Here is a 21,041-nt window from a genome sequence, read left to right as displayed (position 1 = left end):
CACTCGCCTCATCAGGGCATTTCATAGGGCTCATCCTGAGAAGGTGGGTCCTGGGTGTCTGGAGTCCACCCGTAGAGGGAGGGGGGTACTCTCACTACCAGAGTTTTGAGACGTTCTCACAGCTCTGTTTCTCCACCCCTGTGATGATGTCACTACTAGAGCTTGGAGGAGTCCTCCCAGCTGTTCCTTCTGCGTTTGATTTCCCTGCCTTTAAACCACCCCTCCTATTTTCTAGGCTGTGGATTATAGTTCTCATTTGAGTTGTAGCTCTTGCTTGAGTATCTTCACTTGTTAGCTATCAGTTCACTGGACCTGTGTTCTGCTGCAGCAAGCACTCCGGATATTGCCACCTGTCCTTGGATCCGTCTTCTCTGCGGCTGCAGCACCTTCAGCTAAGTGTGCAGACATTGTTGTGTACCTGGTTATTTTCTGACTGGATCTGAGGTGGCCACGGTTCCCTCCATATACTGAGCAGGGCACCGGTGGCCGTGCCCCTTCCACTATTGTAGGGGTTACAGTGGTCATTAGTCTTAGGTACGTGGGCATGCCTCGTTCCGCCATTTGGATCCGGGCATGTGCTTTAGCAGCATAGGGAGAGCTTTGAGGGTCTGACAGGGGTCACCCTTTATCCTCCCTAGTTTGGGTCCGGTCAGTAGCTCTATTAACTGTGTATGCTCTTGTTGCTCACATACAGCCGTGACAGAGCTGAGCAGTGAGTCCCAGAGCTGAGCAGTGTGTACCAGAGCTGAGCAGTGAGTCCCAGAGCTGAGCAGTGTGTCCCAGAGCTGAGCAGTGAGTCCCAGAGCTGAGCAGTGAGTCCCAGAGCTGAGCAGTGAGTCCCAGAGTTCAGCAGTGTGTCCCAGAGCTGAGCAGTGAGTCCCAGAGCTGAGCAGTGAGTCCCAGAGCTGAGCAGTGTGTCCCAGAGCTGAGCAGTGTGTCCCAGAGCTGAGCAGTGTGTCCCAGAGCTGAGCAGTGAGTCCCACTGCATGTACGGCGGAGGTCTGGAAAGGGTTAAATAAATAAAAAAGGACCAGAATGCATTTAACATTTTAAAAAAAAGCCACTCATCTGTTCAGTGGCATTCCGTTACAGCACTGAGGGTCTTGTCCCTGCTGCTTCTGATCCGCTGTGGAGTGGAAGTGTGCCAACCAGAACGTTGTCACGTGCAGAACTACAGCTATTCACTGGCCTCAGCAGTGACGTATTCCCATGTGGCATGTTACTGCTGAGGCCACTGAATGGGAGCAGCAGTGCAAGTGACAGACGGGTTGCCACACTTCCAGTCCAAGTCAGCACTGGAACAGAGCACCAGTGAACGAGTGTGCTTTCTTATGTAAAACGCATTTTGGCTCTCAATTCCAGAGAGGTGAGCAGCCCATTGAGCAGAGAGGTGGGGGCGGGGGCCTCACTACATTGATCAGATGGTAGTGATGCGATCTTGCCTACAATATGCCATCATGGCTCAGCAGCTTGACACCTGAGCAGCCTGACCAACATATGCAAATGCCAGAGTGTAGTGTGTAGTGAGACCCCGCCACCTCACTCCCCTAGGTAGCTCTGCAAGTGGTGGCAACCAGTCCAGGTTGCTGGCAGCAATTTTAAAACATTCCCGGAGAACCCCTTTAAGTGGTAGTATATATCGTTTCTAGGATGCTACAGGGATGAGCTACCTTCGGCACGCCAGCTGCAGTGAAACCTCAACTCCCAGTATGCACACTTGGCTGTCCTGGTAACAACCATAGACATGAATGGAGGATTCTGGGAGTTGTAGTTTCATAACACCTGGAGTGCAGGAGATGGCTGATCCCTGGTGCATGTAATACTATATGTAGTATATATGGTAGCGTGCAATTTATATTGCAATGTTATGTTATTCTTATTATAGTATTGTGTTGTTTATATCATAGAATATGTAAGTTATATAATAGTATTGTATACCGTAGTTTATATGACAGTATTGTGTAGATGATAGCCCGGGTACTGTACATAACAGTATCTGTACTTTATATTCTAGTTTTGTATTATTTAATAGTTTATACTATTGTGTTGTATATATATATATATTATGCAGTCTATATGTTAGTGTTGTGTATACAGTTGCAAGAAAAAGTGTGTGAACCCTTTGGAATGATATGGATTTCTGCACAAATTGGTCATAAAATGTGATCTGATCTTCATCTAAGTCACAACAATAGACAATCACAGTCTGCTTAAACTAATAACACACAAATAATTAAATGGTACCATGTTTTTATTGAACACACCATGTAAACATTCACAGTGCAGGTGGAAAAAGTATGTGAACCCCTAGACTAATGACATCTCCAAGAGCTAATTGGAGTGAGGTGTCAGCCAACTGGAGTCCAATCAATGAGATGAGATTGGAGGTGTTGGTTACAGCTGTCCTGCCCTATAAAAAACACACACCAGTTCTGGGTTTGCTTTTCACAAGAAGCATTGCCTGATGTGAATGATGCCTTGCACAAAAGAGCTCTCAGAAGACCTACGATTAAGAATTGTTGCCTTGCATAAAGCTGGAAAGGGTTATAAAAGTATCTCCTAAAGCCTTGCTGTTCATCAGTCCACTGTAAGACAAATTGTCTATAAATGGAGAAAGTTCAGCACTGCTGCTACTCTCCCTAGGAGTGGCCGTCCTGTAAAGATGACTGCGAGAGCACAGTGCAGACTGCTCAATGAGGTGAAGAAGAATCCTAGAGTGTCAGCTAAAGATTTACAAAAGTCTCTGGCATATGCTAACATCCCTGTTAGCAAATCTACGATACGTAAAACACTAAACAAGAATGGATTTCATGGGAGGATACCACAGAGGAAGCCACTGCTGTCCAAAAAAACCATTGCTGCACGTTTACAGTTTGCACAAGAGCATCTGGATGTTCCACAGCAGTACTGGCAAAATATTCTGTGGACAGATGAAACCAAAATTGAGTTGTTTGGAAGAAACACACTATGTGTGGAGAAAAAGAGGCACAGCACACCAACATCAAAACCTCATCCCAACTGTGAAGTATGGTGGTGGGGGCATTATGGTTTGGGGTTGCTTTGCTGCGTCAGGGCCTGGACGGATTGCTATCATCGAAGGAAAAATGAATTCCCAAGTTTATCAAGACATTTTGCAGGAGAACTTAAGGCCATCTGTCCACCAGCTGAAGCTCAACAGAAGATGGGTGTTGCAACAGGACAGCGACCCAAAGCATAGAAGTAAATCAACAACAGAATGGCTTAAACAGAAGAAAATACACCTTCTGGAGTGGCCCAGTCAGAGTCCTGACCTCAACCCGATTGAGATGCTGTGGCATGACCTCAAGAAAACGATTCACACCAGACATCCCAAGAATATTGCTGAACTGAAACAGTTCTGTAAAGAGGAATGGTGAATAATTACTCCTGACCGTTGTGCACGTCTGATCTGCAACTACAGGAAACATTTGGTTGAAGTTATTGCTGCCAAAGGAGGTTCAACCAGTTATTAAATCCAAGGGTTCACATACTTTTTCCACCTGCACTGTGAATGTTTACATGGTGTGTTCAATAAAAACATGGTAACATTTAATTCTTTGTGTGTTATTAGTTTAAGCAGACTGTGATTGTCTATTGTGACTTAGATGAAGATCAGATCACATTTTATGACCAATTTGTGCAGAAATCCATATCATTTCAAAGGGTTCACATACTTTTTCTTGCAACTGTATGATATTGTTTTATTTTTGATGTGAGAGTTTCATATATCATATTATAATAATCTTTATATAGCGGCAACATATTCTGCAGTGCTTTACAATTATGTAGTTTACATGATTGTATTGTATGTATGATATTATTGTGTTGTTGTCATCAGGGGAGGATGGGCCTTAGACCTTACAGGGAAATTTCCCGGTGGGCCGATGCCCAGGGGGCTGCCTTTGCCCTCCTCACGGCCAGCCAGTGGAAGTTTTTGGGGATGTATTTTGTGCTTCTGCCAGTATTTTGTGATGGACTGTGGTATTTGGCTCTGTAGGGGAGGTATAATGTGCCACAATATAGTATTGCTGACCCTGCCTTCCATCAATTTGCACCCAACTACAAAACGGGGCCTATTTTCTCCAGGGCCACCTTAAGTTCCCAGTCCGCCCCTGGTTGTCATAGTATTGTGTTGTTGTGTATATATTATTGTTGATGTTGTGTATGTGACGGTATTATGAAGTTTATATGATTGTCTTGTGTTTTGTATATAATATTGTTGTGTTGTTGATGTGTATGTGATGGCATTATGAAGTTTACATGATTGTTCTGTGTACCGGTATATGACAGTATCGTTGATGTTGTGTAGGATTGTATTGTGTATATAAGGATACTTTCACACTAGCATTTTTCTTTTCCAGTATTGAGTTCCATCATAGGAGCTCAATTCCGAAAAAAAACCTGATCAGTTTTATCCTAATGCATTCTGAATGGAGAGTAATCCGTTCAGGATGTCTTCAGTTCAGTCCCTTTTACGTTTTTTTGGACGGAGAAAATATCGCAGCATGCTGCAGTTTTATCTCCGGTCAAAAATACTGAACACTTGTCGGAATCCGGCATTAAGTGTTCTGGCAAAATGGATCCAGCTTTTTGGTCTGTGCATGGGCAGACCTTTAAAAATGCCAAAAAAACTGATCCGCCTGACAAATGCCATCCGTATGGCAGTTTTGTTGATGCTGTGTATATGGCAGTATTGTTGATGCTGTGTATATGGCAGTATTGTTGATGCTGTGTATATGGCAGTATTGTTGATGCTGTGTATATGGCAGTATAGTTGATGCGGTGTATATGGCAGTATAGTGTACATGATGGTCTTGTGCCGTGTATATGGCAGTATAGTTGATGTGGTGTATATGGCAGTATAGTGTACATGATGGTCTTGTGCCGTGTATATGGCAGTATAGTTGATGCGGTGTATATGGCAGTATAGTGTACATGATGGTCTTGTGCCGTGTATATGGCAGTATAGTTGATGCGGTGTATATGGCAGTATAGTGTACATGATGGTCTTGTGCCGTGTATATGGCAGTATAGTTGATGCGGTGTATATGGCAGTATAGTTGATGCGGTGTATATGGCAGTATAGTGTACATGATGGTCTTGTGCCGTGTATATGGCAGTATAGTGTACATGATGGTCTTGTGCCGTGTATATGGCAGTATAGTTGATGCGGTGTATATGGCAGTATAGTTGATGCGGTGTATATGGCAGTATAGTGTACATGATGGTCTTGTGCCGTGTATATGGCAGTATAGTTGATGCGGTGTATATGGCAGTATAGTTGATGCGGTGTATATGGCAGTATAGTGTACATGATGGTCTTGTGCCGTGTATATGGCAGTATAGTTGATGCAGTGTATATGGCAGTATTGTTGATGCTGTGTATATGGCAGTATTGTTGATGCGGTGTATATGGCAGTATAGTTGATGCGGTGTATATGGCAGTATAGTGTACATGATGGTCTTGTGCCGTGTATATGGCAGTATAGTTGATGCGGTGTATATGGCAGTATAGTTGATGCGGTGTATATGGCAGTATAGTTGATGCGGTGTATATGGCAGTATAGTGTACATGATGGTCTTGTGCCGTGTATATGGCAGTATAGTTGATGCGGTGTATATGGCAGTATAGTTGATGCGGTGTATATGGCAGTATAGTTGATGCGGTGTATATGGCAGTATAGTGTACATGATGGTCTTGTGCGGTGTATATGGCAGTATAGTTGATGCGGTGTATATGGCAGTATAGTTGATGCGGTGTATATGGCAGTATAGTTGATGCGGTGTATATGGCAGTATAGTGTACATGATGGTCTTGTGCCGTGTATATGGCAGTATAGTTGATGCGGTGTATATGGCAGTATAGTTGATGCGGTGTATATGGCAGTATAGTTGATGCGGTGTATATGGCAGTATAGTTGATGCGGTGTATATGGCAGTATAGTTGATGCGGTGTATATGGCAGTATAGTGTACATGATGGTCTTGTGCCGTGTATATGGCAGTATAGTTGATGCGGTGTATATGGCAGTATAGTTGATGCGGTGTATATGGCAGTATAGTTGATGCGGTGTATATGGCAGTATAGTGTACATGATGGTCTTGTGCCGTGTATATGGCAGTATAGTTGATGCGGTGTATATGGCAGTATAGTGTACATGATGGTCTTGTGCCGTGTATATGGCAGTATAGTGCTCGCACACTCGGGTGAGGATGCTGCTCGGTGTCAGGATGTGGCGGTGTAGAGGCTGGTGGGGGCCATAGTGCTGACGTTGAAGCCCAGCCCTGTGAGGTTGCAGAAGAGAAGTTGTGCAGGGAGGGGAGACCTGGGGGAGGCCGGGGCCGGAGGAAGAGAGGACGGCACTCGGAGAGGTCTGATTGCTGGAGAGAGACCGTCAATCGTTTCTAGAAAGTCTCTGAGCGGAGGAGTCCCGGCTGCAGCCACCTCCGAGACGAGGGCTCCGTGCTCTGCCGCCAGCACAGGGGGGGCCCAGACACTTCAATGGAGGAGCAGGCTGGCCCGCAGCACCACCACCACCCGGGCAGCCTGCAGCATGGAGCAGAGGGCAGCGCCAAACACCAGCCAAAGCCGATAAAACATGACCAGAAACACGCCCTACCGCACCAGGAAACGCACCAGAAGAAAACAGGTCGGCTCCGGGGGGCGCTTACCGCAGGGTGATGGGGGGGGTCACAGGTGGGCACCGGGGTGTGCTGGCCTGGCAGTGCCACACACAGGCATGTTGGGCTAGGGCTGCTCAGCTGCCATGTGGAGGTGCAGTTTTAGTGGGATGATGGCGCTGATCAGGCCATCTGGGTCAGCGGCTTCTGTTCACTTTGCCTGCAGTGATACCCCAGTCAGTGCCACATCCTCTGGTGGCTCTGATACATTGTTACCAGGCCATGCCCATGGCGTAGTTCACATCTACAAAGCGATTTGCGTTTTTCCAGTGTGTCATATAAGCCCTTGCCTCTGTATATCTATATGCCGGAGGGGTAAAGGGGTTGCCTGATGGGGTCATTCACCACTTTGGGGTGCAGTTACGTAGAGCCGCTCGGGCCCGGCTGCTTGCCGCAGGGGGTTAACCTGAATTCTCCCCGGCCGGCTGCCGCTTTCCCCTCCCCTTCCAGTCAGCTGCTTGATGCGGCCTGGTGTCAGCAGCCCGAGCCGGGGACTCGCCTAAAGAGCCTCTGCCCAGTGTGGACGATGTGGGGCGGTGTGCTGCTGAATATTCTAGAAGATGTGGCACATGGGCCTGGTGTCTCCGTTATATAATGGGCGGCTTTCTACCAGTATGAATGGAGGATAGGGACTAGGTTTGTCATTTAACACATTCAGTGCCTGTACATAATTAATCTTTATTTATATAGCGCTTTACAATTCAATTGTGAATCGCCAGTTAAAGGGGGGTTTCATGATAAAATGATGAAGTCTATTGGTGACTTCCTTGGTGTCCTCGCCATTGAGTAGGACAGCGGGTCCTTGTATAACCCTGATGCCCTTTGGCCACGTTCTGATATTTCTGTACATTCCTGCATATCTACTAATACTGGTGTACCGCCACGCAGTTCTCCTTTATGGCATTTTAGTGTACCGCACACCCTATTGTGCTCCTAGCGTACATAAAGTCCCATAAAGCTGAATGGATCGGCGGACACATTTACGTCTGCAGCTCCCTTCAAACAGGGAACACGGGCCCCAGCGATCGGACGTCTGACGATCAGATCTCCTATTCTGTTAATAATTTGTCAACCCCTTTAAAGGGCTTGTCCAGGCATACTTTCCCGTGTAGTGTCACATGAGTGTTTAAAAAGTCGCAAAACAAGGTCTTGAGACTTTTTATACCCCAAAGACTGGCGTAGCGCAGTTAGGGCTCATGCACGCGGCTGTGTGCACCCCCACATCACAGATGCGGTCCGCAATCCTGAAGGTCAGTGCAGAACGGAGGCACGCAACCCCACGGAAGCACCACAGCGGCCTCCGCACTGCAAACAAATTGAACATGTTTGAACTATTTTTTTAATTTTTTTGCGGTGTGGACGGCTCATGGACCCATTCAAGTTGAATGGGTCTGGATTAGTCGCAGCAGCCACACGGATGGTGCCCGTGCATTGGAGATTGCGGCCGTGTGAATGAACCCTTAGTGAATGACCCCCCCCCCCCCATGTTTTTAGCAAAGCAATGATAATTTGTCTCAGATTGTCACAGAAACTGTAAGAAAAAAACTCCAGTGTAAGGGCTCATGCACATGACCATGGTTTTTGTCCGCATCGAATCTGCATTATTTGCAGGTTGGATTCGGACCCATTCACTTCAATGGGCCACAAAAGATGTGGTCTGGTGGTAGTGGACTGTGACACTTGTGTCCTGCATGCTTGTTCCCGGTGGCAACGTGTTGTTTTAGCATGTTTGGACACTTCCCCTTAAAGTCTGGTGTTCCTTCCCATTTTGGTGTGTACGGGGTTAAGGTGTGTGCCAGGTGGAGCTGGGTGTGGCCTCATGGCTCTTCTTATGTTGGAGTTGTGAGCTTTAGGGCAGTTTGTCTGCCTCTGTAGGAGTCGGAGAAGGAGCTTTGCTCCTATCTGGATTTGTTACCTGTCTGTGAAGGCTTCCTTGTGGAACATCAAGGTCTTTAGTGATGTCTCCCTATGTTCTCCTCCTTGTTCCCTACCTTACCTGTTATGTTTGGGGATTTGTTGTTATGTCTAGTTTGGTGTATTGCCTGGCATGGTTGCTAGACATCTCCTTGTTTGTCTGTTCCTCCGGAAGAGGGTCTCAGGGTTCCCCGGAGGGGGAGCCAGTAGTCCGTGTGCAGCTCTGCTGGGGCCGCCATGCATTCTATCCGCATGGGGGTCCAGGCAGTTTCTGGTTTGCTGGATTCCATGTTTGTGTTTTGTGCTGTGTCCTGTGAGGTGAACAGGTTCCAGTACATCTGTATGGGGTCCAGTCGTTGTGGTTGCAGAGGCAGGTAAGTGCATGTTGTTCGAGGCTCTTTCCTGCCGATCCAGTAGCTGTGCACTGTCTGTTCCTTCCCTGGCAGCTAGGCCAGTGAGACTCCTGTTCATCAGTGTCTGGGGTGAACATGTTGTCTCAGTCCCTCAAATAGAGAAGGGGGATATCAGGGCGACTCGGGGTCCTAGGTTTCCTGGGTATGAGCCGTCCTACCATCCAGGTCCACTCATACGGTGAGGAGAGGGCGTGGATTAGGGATGCAATAGAAGGGGACCAGCTCCCTTATCCCAGCCTCTGGCCTAGTTGCTTGTCCGTCTGCTTTACATGTGACATGTAGACAGCACACCGTGTGCGGTCCGCATTCTTATGTCTGTTCTGTAGTCCCACAAAAAAAAAAAAAGAATATGTCCATTTTACGGACAAGGATAGGACAGCTCTATAGAGGGCAGGACGTGCCGTTCGGCGTAATGTGGTACACACATTTTGCAGATCCGAACTTTGTGGACCGCAAAAAATGCCCTAGAGCCATATTCATGAGACCGTGGTGCCACCATGCCCGTGTTCCGTTCTCATAGCGGAGAGCAAACTGCAGCACACTGCGGTTTTCTTTCCGTCATGGGATGCGGAGCAAGATGGATCCGTTTAACTTCGATGGTCAATGGTGACGGATCCGTTTAACTTCGACACAATCTGCCACAATAGAAAACGGATCCGTCCCCCATTGACTCAGTGGAGGTCATGACGGATCTCTCTTGGCTACGTTAAAGATAATTCTACCGGATCCGTTCATAACTGATGCAGATGGTTCAACTAGGCTACTTTCACACCAGTGTTTTTGCTGGATCCGTCATGGATCAGCAAAAACTCTTCCGTTCTGATAATACAACCACAGGCATCTGTTATGAACGGATCCGGTTGTAGTATCTTTAACATACCCAAGACGGATCCGTTATGAACTCCACTGAAAGTCAATGGGGGACGGATCTGTCAGAGAAAACGGATCTGTCCCCATTGACTTACATTGTTTGTCAGGACGGATCCGTCTTGGCTACGTTAAAGATAATACAGGCGGAACCGTTTATAACTAATGCAGATAGTTGTATTATTGTGACGGAAGCGTTTTTGCTGAGCCCTGCCGTATCCAGTAAAAATGCTAGTGTGAAAGTAGCCGAAGCTAGGTTAAAACTGCCACTTCCAGTGTGTTTCTGAGTAAATTTTAGTGAAGATTGATATGACCTGACCGCCGTCCTCCCGCTGTCAAAATGGAGTCCAAAACGTTTCCACCACCAAATAATGCAGTCTCCCTCCCAATGAATACTTGCACGTATTGGAAGTCAATTTTCCACAAATTTCACCAGATAAAAGGGGTGTCCTGGCTTCTGCCTCACCCTATGTATGTTGGGGAAGAGTCCCGACACATGCCTTCAAGTGTGAACAGAGCCTTATCACAGATTCGTACCGTACAGATCTCTTTTGCATGAGGCCTAAGACTGAAGGGTGTGTTTTGGAAGCACTTTCCATTGATGGCATGTGAAGGCCCTGAGGAAGTTTAGGAGCCTTGGCGCACTATAACATTAAAGGGGTTTTCCAGTTTGCATCAGCATCCTTTACAATAATCCTTTATGAAGGTTGCTGTAATTTTGTAATATATCTCCTAATTTTATTGCGCTTGTCTCCCGTTCCGGGCTGTGGTCACATGACCATGTCCATGCAGCTCTTATTTCCTGTGATCTTATGTCCATGGGCGGGGCAGTGATAGGGGAGTGTCCATGTAACTAGCTGGGCATGGTTAGGGGCGGTGCTAGAGGTGTGGCAGACAAAGGAGAAGTGCATCATGGGTTTGGTTGGATACAGGAACATACAGGATGTAGAGAAACCAGAGTGATTGGTTTACAGGGTGAAAACTGGTCACCAGAACCCAAACTGAGAATAAAAAATAGCATGGGGAAGATGTACATGAGGTATGCTCATGTAGTTGCTTATCTGCAAAAAATCATTGTAGTCCTGAAAACCCCCTTTAAGGTGATCGTGTGGCATTGCCTCTGTGCCCAGTCAACCACTGCTGGGAATGCACCTGTAAGGCGCTGTGCAGACTGCCTTTGAGCCTTTCATAGCAGTGTGCTGAACTTTCCTGTACACATACCACCCTGGCACGGGAGAAGGGATATGAATGGCCTCCATCAGGTGAATGGGGCCCTATGGATAAAGCTCGGGGTCCTCTAAACAGCTGCACTTGGCTACAACTGCTGGGACCACAGAAAACTTGAATTTTTAGTTTGATAAAAACGCTGCTATCGGGGCAGTTCTGTTGTGATTTTGTGAAAAATTCCGCAAAAATTGAGATATGTCAGCAACGTGTAAATCGGCCTTTAGATCTTCGTTCACATGGAGTGCAGAGAACGCGCACCGTTGCCATGTTAAATACAATTAAGTATGCCACTGTATACGTGGTGAATGTGGTAAAAAATGTCACACCTACAGCATGCTGCATTTAAAAGTACTGCCACTGTAAGGCCTCATTCACAACTGAGTGAATCACGGACGTGTGCTATTTGTTTTCTCCACAGACATTGCACGTTCCCATCGATTTTAATGTTTGTCCACACATCAGTGGTTTTACACTAAGGCCTCATGCACACGGCCGTTGTTTTGGTCCGCATCCGAGCCGCAGTATTTGTGGCTTGGATGTGGACCCATTCACTTCAATGGGGCCGCAAAAGATGCGGACAGCACTCCGTGTGCTGTCCGCATCCGTTGCTCCGTTCTGTAGCCCCGCAAAAAAAAAAATATAACCTGTCCTATTCTTGTCTGTTTTGCGGACAAGAATAGGCATTTCTACAATGGGCCGCCTGTTCCTTTCCGCAAATTGGCACAGGGGCGGCTTCCGTTTTTTGTGGACCGCAAAAAATGGAACAGTTGTGTGCATGTAGCCTAACCATGTGTCAGTGGAAAAATGATGGGAGCTCGCACTACTTTGGTCCCTAACGTGGACCAAACACGCCCATTGAAGTCTTTGGCTCCATGAAAAACCACTAACACAAATGGCATTCTGGTTCTGTCAGTGGTCTTTCATGGACCATTGGTAGGAGATGCTCTGGAAATTAATTTCCAGCTAAGCATTGTCCATGGAATACAATGACACATGGACCAAACACTGATTCTGCACGGAGAGATGGATATTCCACGGACATTAAACAGACATGGGAAATGTGATCAAGACTTAAAGAGGACCTTTCACTAGAATAAAAAATGTAAACTAAGCATACAGACATGGAGAGCGGCGCCCAGGGATCTCCCTGCACTTACTATTATCCCCGGGCACCGCTCCGTTCTCCCGGTATAGGCTCCGGTAGCTTCATATGTATGGTTCAACTGGGTGGAGCCTGCCGGCGTCTCCTTCTCCCAGGCTGTAGCGCTGGCCAATCGCAGCGCTCAGCTCATAGCCTGAGAGAAAAAAAACAAAACTCTCAGGCTATGAGCTGAGCGCTGCGATTGGCCAGCGCTACAGCCTGGGAGAAGGAGACGCCGGCAGGCTCCACCCAGTTGAACCGAACATATGAAGCTACCGGAGCCTATAACGGGAGAACGGAGCGGCGCCCAGGTATAACAGTAAGTGCAGGGAGATCCCTGGGCGCCGCTGTATATGTCTGTATGCTAGGTTTACATTTTTTATTCTAGTGAAAGGTCCTCTTTAAGGCCCATTTCACATACAAGCCCTTCCCAAAATTAGAAAAATTTGGCAGAAAACAACATGAATTTCGAGAACTGTTTGCAAACATTTTTGGGTGGCTTTTTTTTTTTTTTTCTTTGTACAGAGATTTTGGTCATGGGGGGAAAAAAAGGCATGCCAAGAACATGATACGGTTCGGGAAAAGATGTCTGAGCCCGCCTCCATACGTGGCATGTGCCAGCTGTGTAATACATTCTGCCATAATGACCAGGATTGGCGATAACTCCTATCCTGGTCATTTAACCCCTCAGATGCCTTGGTGAGAAGTGCCCATGGCATCTGAACAATTACACAGTGGGAGAGGACTCTTCTGTCCTCCAATCGGAGCCCCCACAGCCGGTTGCTTTGGCAGCCTCAGGCCTGCCATCGCAAACTCCCTGTTAAGCAGTGCCTGCAGCAAGGCTTGACAGGCAGTAAAAATCCCATAGACTGCAATAGTTTACTCTTAGTCCCAAAGGGGACTAAAATGTACAGTAAATTTTTTTTTTTTACATCTGAATCACCCTCTTTCCCAATTTTACATATAAAATAATCATAATTGGTATTGCTGTGTCCAAAAATCTCATTAAAATATGATTATATTAAAGGGGTGATTGGGGCTTTTACTCTTGATGACCTATCCTCAGGATAGGTCATCAATATCAAATCGGCAGGGGCCCAATCAGCTGTATGAGGAGACACAGTGCGCACGTGCCGTCTCCCTTCCTGTCCACTGCTGCTTTGCCACAGACATACAGCAGCGGACTGGAAGACAGAAGGGAGACGGCACGTGCTCACTGTGAGCGCCGTCTCCTCATACAGCTGATCGGCGGGGGCGCCGGGTGTCAGACCAACGCCTGAGGATAGGTCATCAATGGTAAAATGCGCTTTGAATGTCTTAACAGAACATAGCAAAAATTGATGATTTGCAATATTTTCCGTAACCTTTCCCTAAAATTTTTTTTAAAAAAATGATCAAAAAGTCGCATGTACCCTTATAAAACTTCAGGTAATAATTAAAACTCCAACTTGTCCTGGAAAAAACAAGCAACAACTCTGCAGATAAAAATACTGTGTAAATAAGTAATGGGTCTGCGATGCAAAGACCTGTTGTGTGTTTGTTTTTTTTTGTTTTTTAGAAATACATAATAAAAATTATATAAAATTGGTATTGCTGTAACTGTTTTGAGCCACACAATAAGATTGTCATTTTTAGCAAACTATGAATGCAGTAAAAACAAAATCCAAAATACCATGTTGGAATTGTTTTTTATTTTTTTATTTTTTTTATTTTTTTTATTTCGCCCCAAAATTTTATTTTTTTACTGGTTTCCAATACAAAATATGGTAATTTTAAGTTGTGCCATTTATAAAATATAACTTGGCCCCAAAAATAATCCCTTATGTCGCTATGTGAACAGAAAAGCAAAAAAATTATTGTTCTCGGAAGGCGGTGGAGGAAAAAAAATGAAAATAGACTGTCTTAAAAGGGTTAAGTCTCTTTACAATATAATCCTTCTCTTTCCTAATCATTTCACAGTTCTCAATGTCGGTAATAGATCCGGTCTTGGCTGCCATGATTATGTCCACAGTCTTGTATATTCGCACCCATTATACCCAAAGGCCACATTCCGAGTATTTGTTGGAAGTGTTTCCTTATATATACCCAGGATGTAGGGAGAAGAGATGTGAACTTGCGGTCACATTCTATACATGGCCTGGACGTAGCAACCAGAAAGCAAACGTTCTGCTGGCTGTATCCAGAGAGGTGGGAAACAACGGAAAATAGCAATCAGGTTTATATTACAACGTGACTTTTTTATTTAATGACTAAGCCGCTTACATTGCTGCACATCTCATGATAAATGTCTGAATCACTAAAGATGTTATAAAACAGGCCCTCGGGCTGACCTGACGTCCACGGCCTTCAGGTCTATAAGACAAAACTCTGGGGGAGGTTTACTGTTCCTGGCTAATATTTAGGCAGCATCAACATTAGTGCCAAAATAATTAATAATTTTTTGACAATTTGGTGCATACTCCTGGATGTCTAGCTTCACACCAACTATTCGTCAGGTTACTTTGCGGCACAATTGTAACACAATGCCCCTATCCAGTAAGCCATGCCCCCTTGTTTAGTGTGGCTCAAAAAGGTGTCTAAAATGCATAATGTGAGTAGTAAATCCCCCTCTCTATTTTTAGGGGTGTCTGTACATGATGCACCCCAGCCAACAAATAGCCAGGCTGCTGTTATCAATATCAGCTCAGTGGGGGTCCATCACCACCGCCGATCAACTGATCTCCACTGGCACAGAAAATAACACCATGAACAGAACCGGACGTTCTGGCCATTGAGTAGTGGCTATGTTGGCATACTGCAGCTCGAGCTATCTAGAGATAGGTCATCAATATCTAAAGCCAGGATAATTGCTATAAGGCTGTGCCCACAAAACATGGGCACCGGTTGTAGGGCTGCAGTAAATGATTATTTCAGTAATTGAGTATTCTATTGATTTAATTTTTTATGATTAATCGAGTAATCTAATAAGAAAAATTATGAATTAATTGATTATAAAAACTCATCAGACCCCCTGCCATCAGTCCTCAACACCCTTCGTTCCCCCCCTGTGCGATCAGCCCAAGTGCATCTGTTCCCCCAGTGCCATCAGCCCCTCCATGCCATCCATTGCCATGTCTCCTACTCCCCTAGTGCCACCAGATCAGCCCCTCCAAGTCATCCATTGCTGGATGTCCCCCTTCAGTGCCATGTCCCCAGCGCCATTGAAATAAAATACTTACCTTTCCTGTAGGTGCGCCGCTCCACAGCTCCTTCCTCTTCTCCGCGCGCTGCACTGGATCCTGACGTCACACATCGTCGGGTTATACTGCGCGCTTACGTGCACTATCACCTGACGATGTGTCGGGATCCAGTGCAGCGCGGTACGGGCCGGCGGGTGACCACGGAGCGGTAAGTAATAGCAAGAGCTTCACTCCCGCTCCGTGGTCACATGACACAAACAAATCCTCGATGCGGAAAATTTGCATTGAGGATTTTTTGGTGTCGAATTACTCGATTCAATCGAGTAATCATTTCAGCCCTAACCGGCTGTGTGCACTCCACGTCGCGGTGTGGATCCATTGTCTTCAATCTTCTCTTTTTTGTTGTGGAGGCATGGACACGGAAGCAGTTTACTACTCCCACATCAGTGTGTCTTAGACGTGTGCTGATCGTGGTCTCCACAGGCCGCTCATATACCCATTGACTTTAACGTGGTTTAAGTGGTTCTTCACAGACCTTGGGTCAGTGGTGACACCATCGAAGCATGCTCTATTTTGTCCATGATTACAGATCCCTCACACACATTATAATCTATGGTTCAGTGAGAACCATGGACATAACACGGATGCCACCCGTGTTTTGTCAGTGGTTTTCACAGACCATTGGTAGGAGATGCACTGGAAAAACATTTTTAGCCTAGCAGTGCATGTAGAATACAGATGACATGTGGAGGGCAAAAAATGGACACATGGACTTGTCCCGGATCTCATCATGGACATGTGAAAGAGGCCTAAGGCTCCATTCACACGTCGGCAAAATGGGTCCGCATCCGTTCCGCAATTTTGCGGAACGGGTGCGGACCCATTCATTATCTATGGGGACGGAATGGATGCGGACAGCACTGTGTGCTGTCAGCATCCGCATTTGCGGAGCGCGGCGCCGATCTTCGGGTCCGCAGCTCCGCAAAAGATAGAACATGTCCTATTCTTGTCCGCAGCTGCGGACAAGAATAGGCATTTCTATAGGGGTGCCGGGCGGGTGTGTTGCGGATCCGCAACACACCACGGACGTGTGAATGGAGCCTAATTGGGGAATGAACAGAACACTTACCTGGTGACCTACTTTTCAGCTGTAGCTCCTCTACTTCCCGGGCTCCTGTTCTGCCATTTAAGGTGGCAGCACTGCTTCTCAGACTACCTGATGCACACTGAGTATTTTGCTGTCCGAGATATTTCCTGCTGCCCTCGGATTGGCCTGTGTTGCTGACAAGCGGTGGAGGCCAATCCAAGAGCAGTCGCGAGTCCACTCCATTCATTTCTATGGGAGTTCCAGAGATAGCCAAGTAGGGCTACATGCACACGACCGTATGTGTTTTGCGGTCCGCAAATTACGGATCAACAAAAAAAAAGGATGACGTCCGTATGCATCGTTTTTTATTTTTGCGGGTCCATTGTAACCATGCCTATCCTTGTCCGCAAAACGGACAAGAATAGGACATGTTATTATTTTTTTTTTTGCGGGGCTAGGGAATGGACATACGGATGCGGACAGCACACGGTGTACTGTCTGCATTTTTGCGGACCCATTGAAATGAATGGGTCCGAATCCCATCGGCAAAAAAACAAGGAACTGACACGGAAACCAAATAGTTTGTGTGCATGAGGCCTAAGGCCATGGGTTGTGTCTGGAATTGCAGCTGAGCTCCATAGAAGTGAATAGGGCTGATGTGGACAGGTGTGGCTACCACCAAGTGTGACCGATCCAAAGTGGTCTGTATTGGGGGTGAGCGAATCGACTTCGGATGAAACATCGGGAAATGTTTTTTTTTTTTTACAGTAGAAATCAATTTATGAAGTTATTACGTGAAGTCTCGCGAGATTTCGCTTAGTAATAACTTCGGCTCATCAGAGCCAATACATTCTAATACTGATCGGATACAGTGTTGAAACAAAGTTTTATGTGAATCGACTTCAGATATTTCATCCGAAGTCGATTCGCCCATCCCTAGACTGTATGTAACACACAGACTGGTATGTTTTTCCATTGCCGCACTATGTGATAATCGACCATGATGAGTATGGTCACTGCAGCACTTTTCAGTGTTTTATGCCACGTTGATCACTGTAGACCCCATTACTCAGAACAACTTTAAGAACCACTGAGAAACGATTAAAGTCACGGGCAATTATCTTCTAGTTGTGAGGAGTCTCCACCCTGCCGGCGGAGGAGCACCATCTTTGGCTAGCGAGCACTACCTGTTGTCATTTTTACACGTGACGGCAGTGAGAATGATAACTTTTATGGCCGCACGATCAATGAATATAGAGTTTGAGTAGGTTCACACTGGCAGCGAATAGCCTGCCAAAATTCACCGAATCCGGCCTAGCCAGATACTGCCGTTCAGCACCAGGCGCCAATGACTGTAATGGGATCCAGACACTTTCCAGTGAAACACTGGCATTATAGTCAAGGGGTCCAGCAGTGAACGGCAGTATCTGACTAGGCTGGATCCGTATGGCTTTTTCAGTGTTTTGTGGTCCGTTTTTCACGGATCCGTTGTTCCGTTTTTTGTTTCCGTTTTTTTATGTATGGCATATACAGTATACAGTAATTACATAGATAAAATTGGGCTGGGCATAACATTTTCAATAGAAGGTTCCGCAAAAAACTGAACGGAAATGGAAGACATACGGATGCATTTCCATATGTGTTCCGTTTTTTGCGAACCCATTGACTTGAATGGAGCCACGGAACCTGATTTGCGGGCAATAATAGGACATGTTCTATCTTGGAACGGAAATACGGAAACTGAATGCATACGGAGTACATTCCGTTTTTTTTGGCGGAACCATTGAACTTAATGGTTCCGTATACGGAACGTAAAAAACGGCCAGTAAACGGGGGGAAAAAACGGTCGTGTGCAGGAGACCTTATCTGTTTAACGCCAGTGTGAACTAACCCATATCCTTGATCTTTTGCAGCATTTACACTTATCATTATGATAGCGTTTTTGTTCTCTTATTATTTTTCATTATATAACGCTGGCATACACTGGTGCGCTGTACACAGTTTTTTTTCTAATCACTGGCATCACATCTTGCCCGGATGGGGCTCAGTCTCATTTTTTTAGCTTGCTCACGTATGTAGGTGCCCATACACCTTTAAAGGCTGTCAGCTGCTATCTTTCCCGAAGCCCCCCCATACACGTACATGTTCAGTTCGGTGTTTTAAACTGGGAGAGAGTAGAAGGCTGCAGCCAGGCACCTCAGGTGGCGGCTTATCTCCCAAGAGAACAAAAGGTTTGGGCGAAAACATTCCGTTCGTGATCTGTCAGGGGAGGGCCGGGAGCTCGCCATACACACTAGATTGTCAGGCAGGTTTAGCAGACTATACAATAGTGTGTATGGAGGCCAATTGACTCCCCCTGGTTTCTCTAGGCTTGATCAATGATAGATGTATGTTATGGGCATGGAGTGAAATCTTCTCGCAGTGACTCAGTTTGTTAGAACATGTGGCGTTACTGATGGGCCTCCAATGGAAATCTGCTTTGTAATGCTTCATCTGTATTAATGAGAAGGCAGTTCTTATAGAAAACAGATTCTGTCCTCAACCTTAGGCCTCATGCACACGAACGTATTTTCTGTCCGTGTCCGTTTTTTTTTGTTTTTTTTGGGGGGGGTTTTGTGGACCGTATAAAGAACCATTCATTTCAATGGGTCCCCCCCCAAAAAAAAACTGAAGTTACTCCGTGTGCATTCCGTTTCCGTATGTCCATATTTCCATTCCGGAAAAAATAGAACATGTCCTATTATTGTCCACATTACGGACAAGGATAGTACTGCTCTATTAGTGGCCAGCTGTTCCGTTCTGCAAAATACGGAATGCCCACGGACGTCATCCCTATTTTTTGCGTGTGCATGAGCCATTAAATAGGTGTTCCTTTAAAGCCCCGGCCAGAGGTTATATAACTGCTGTATAAAGGCTGTCTGCATTTGACGGTCCATGTAGTAAATGCCTTATGGGTGTGCACGCAGCGAGGCTGCTCTCCGCTGATGTCTTTCTTGTTTAAGGATGCTTGATATACTGCAGACCCTTGTAAGAGATACTACATCACACCCGTCTTATGCAGTCCTAATTTCATCAGAAAAAGAAAATGCTGCTATGTTTAACCCATTTCTAGATGTACAGCAAAAGCAACTAGCTCCTGCATTGGCCTGGATGCCAGTTGTGGGTACGCCCACATGGGACGTAAAAAGTAGTAGTAGAACTCCATCCAATGTGAATAGGCATTCCCAAGCGCCCCGTCGTTCCAGAAGCATTTGAATGTCGTCCTGGTCGTGCATACACCCCATCTACTGGACTGATGGGACGATAGAAGAGTATAGTTCTCTGTTCTTCCCATCAGTCCAGTAGAGATTGCAGCATCGCTGCGCATGCGGAACCACCGCTCCATTCTAATGCATCTGTAAGGGGTGGCTCGTACTCTGTTCTACTGATCGTTGAGGGTCACAGCTATCGGATCCAAACGAATAACCCTTTAAAGGACCTTTGAGGAACCAGAGTAAAAGAATGAATGGCCTCGATGTTACATTGCCAATTTTACTGATTCTGAAATGTCCCTGGAGAATTGGAAAAACCACAACCCAGGATCTGGTTGACATTTCCATCATCTGATGGGGAATCTCCACCGCTTCCACCAGCCAAAAAATATTTGCAATGCATCATCTGTATTTAATTGGTCAAGCAAATAGCTATATCCTGTCTTGAGGGAAGAGTACATGGTGGCACCTTACATAGTGAAAGGGCTTGTCCCATAAAAGACTCCTTTTCCCCTCAGTGTCTGATCGGAGCTAAGCTGCAGCACTGTTTTTGTGGCCAGCAGTTGCCGAAAACAGCTGATCAGGGAGTGTGCCCGGTGTCAGAACCCAACCAGTCAGATGTTGATGACCTATATCCTGAGGATATATCCTCAATAGCTAGAAACCGGAGAGCCACTTTAATGAGTTGTCCAGGATTAGAAAAGCATGACTGCTACCTTCTGAAAACCACAGCAATCCACAGGTGGAGCTGAACTGCTGTACCAGACACAACCTATGGACAAGTGTGGCGCTGTTTATGAAAGAAAGCGGCCATGTTTTTCTAATCGCCTGATGATCCAACCTCTTTAGCAGCGATTCCTTGCAGGAGTCGTTCTCCTTGGAATGTGGTGGAAAATCTTGAAAAATGAATGGTGTTCTGTAAGCCTCTGAAACTTTGCCCACTTGTGTGACCCATTTATAGGCTTCACAAGGGCGTTTGACCACTCCATGTGCCTGTGTGCGACCCTGTATGACAAACAAATGGGGTAATTTTATTTTATCTATTCAGTTTCTATATGAAATCAGACAGTAGAAGGACTCATTAAGTAACCACTACTTGTGCATTTCAGCGCACCACAACATCACACACCGGATTGTGCCACAAACCCCTTTAAGGCATCATACAGAGGTTTTAAGAGGCCCAACACGTGGAAGGAAATATATACAGTGAGGAACAGAAGTATTTGAACACCCTGCGATTTTGCAAGTTCTCCCACTTAGAAAT

General features: G+C 46.0%; 1 protein-coding gene across 1 annotated transcript in view; it reads left to right on the top strand.

Annotated features, from left to right (window-relative positions):
• The first annotated feature begins 6,338 nt into the window (after positions 1–6,338).
• Positions 6,339–21,041, top strand: part of NUFIP2 (nuclear FMR1 interacting protein 2) — a 47,760-nt gene continuing 33,057 nt past the window's right edge. The window contains exon 1 of the mRNA XM_040423438.1: positions 6,339–6,667. Within this exon, the coding sequence (XP_040279372.1) occupies positions 6,520–6,667 (148 nt within the window). The 5' untranslated portion in view covers positions 6,339–6,519. The remainder of the gene's footprint in view (positions 6,668–21,041) is intronic.

This window comes from Bufo bufo, chromosome 3, assembly GCF_905171765.1.
Source record: "Bufo bufo chromosome 3, aBufBuf1.1, whole genome shotgun sequence".
NCBI classification, from domain to species: domain Eukaryota; kingdom Metazoa; phylum Chordata; class Amphibia; order Anura; family Bufonidae; genus Bufo; species Bufo bufo.
The sequence above is the reverse complement of the archived record's forward strand: the minus strand, read 5'-3'. Positions and strand labels throughout refer to the sequence as shown.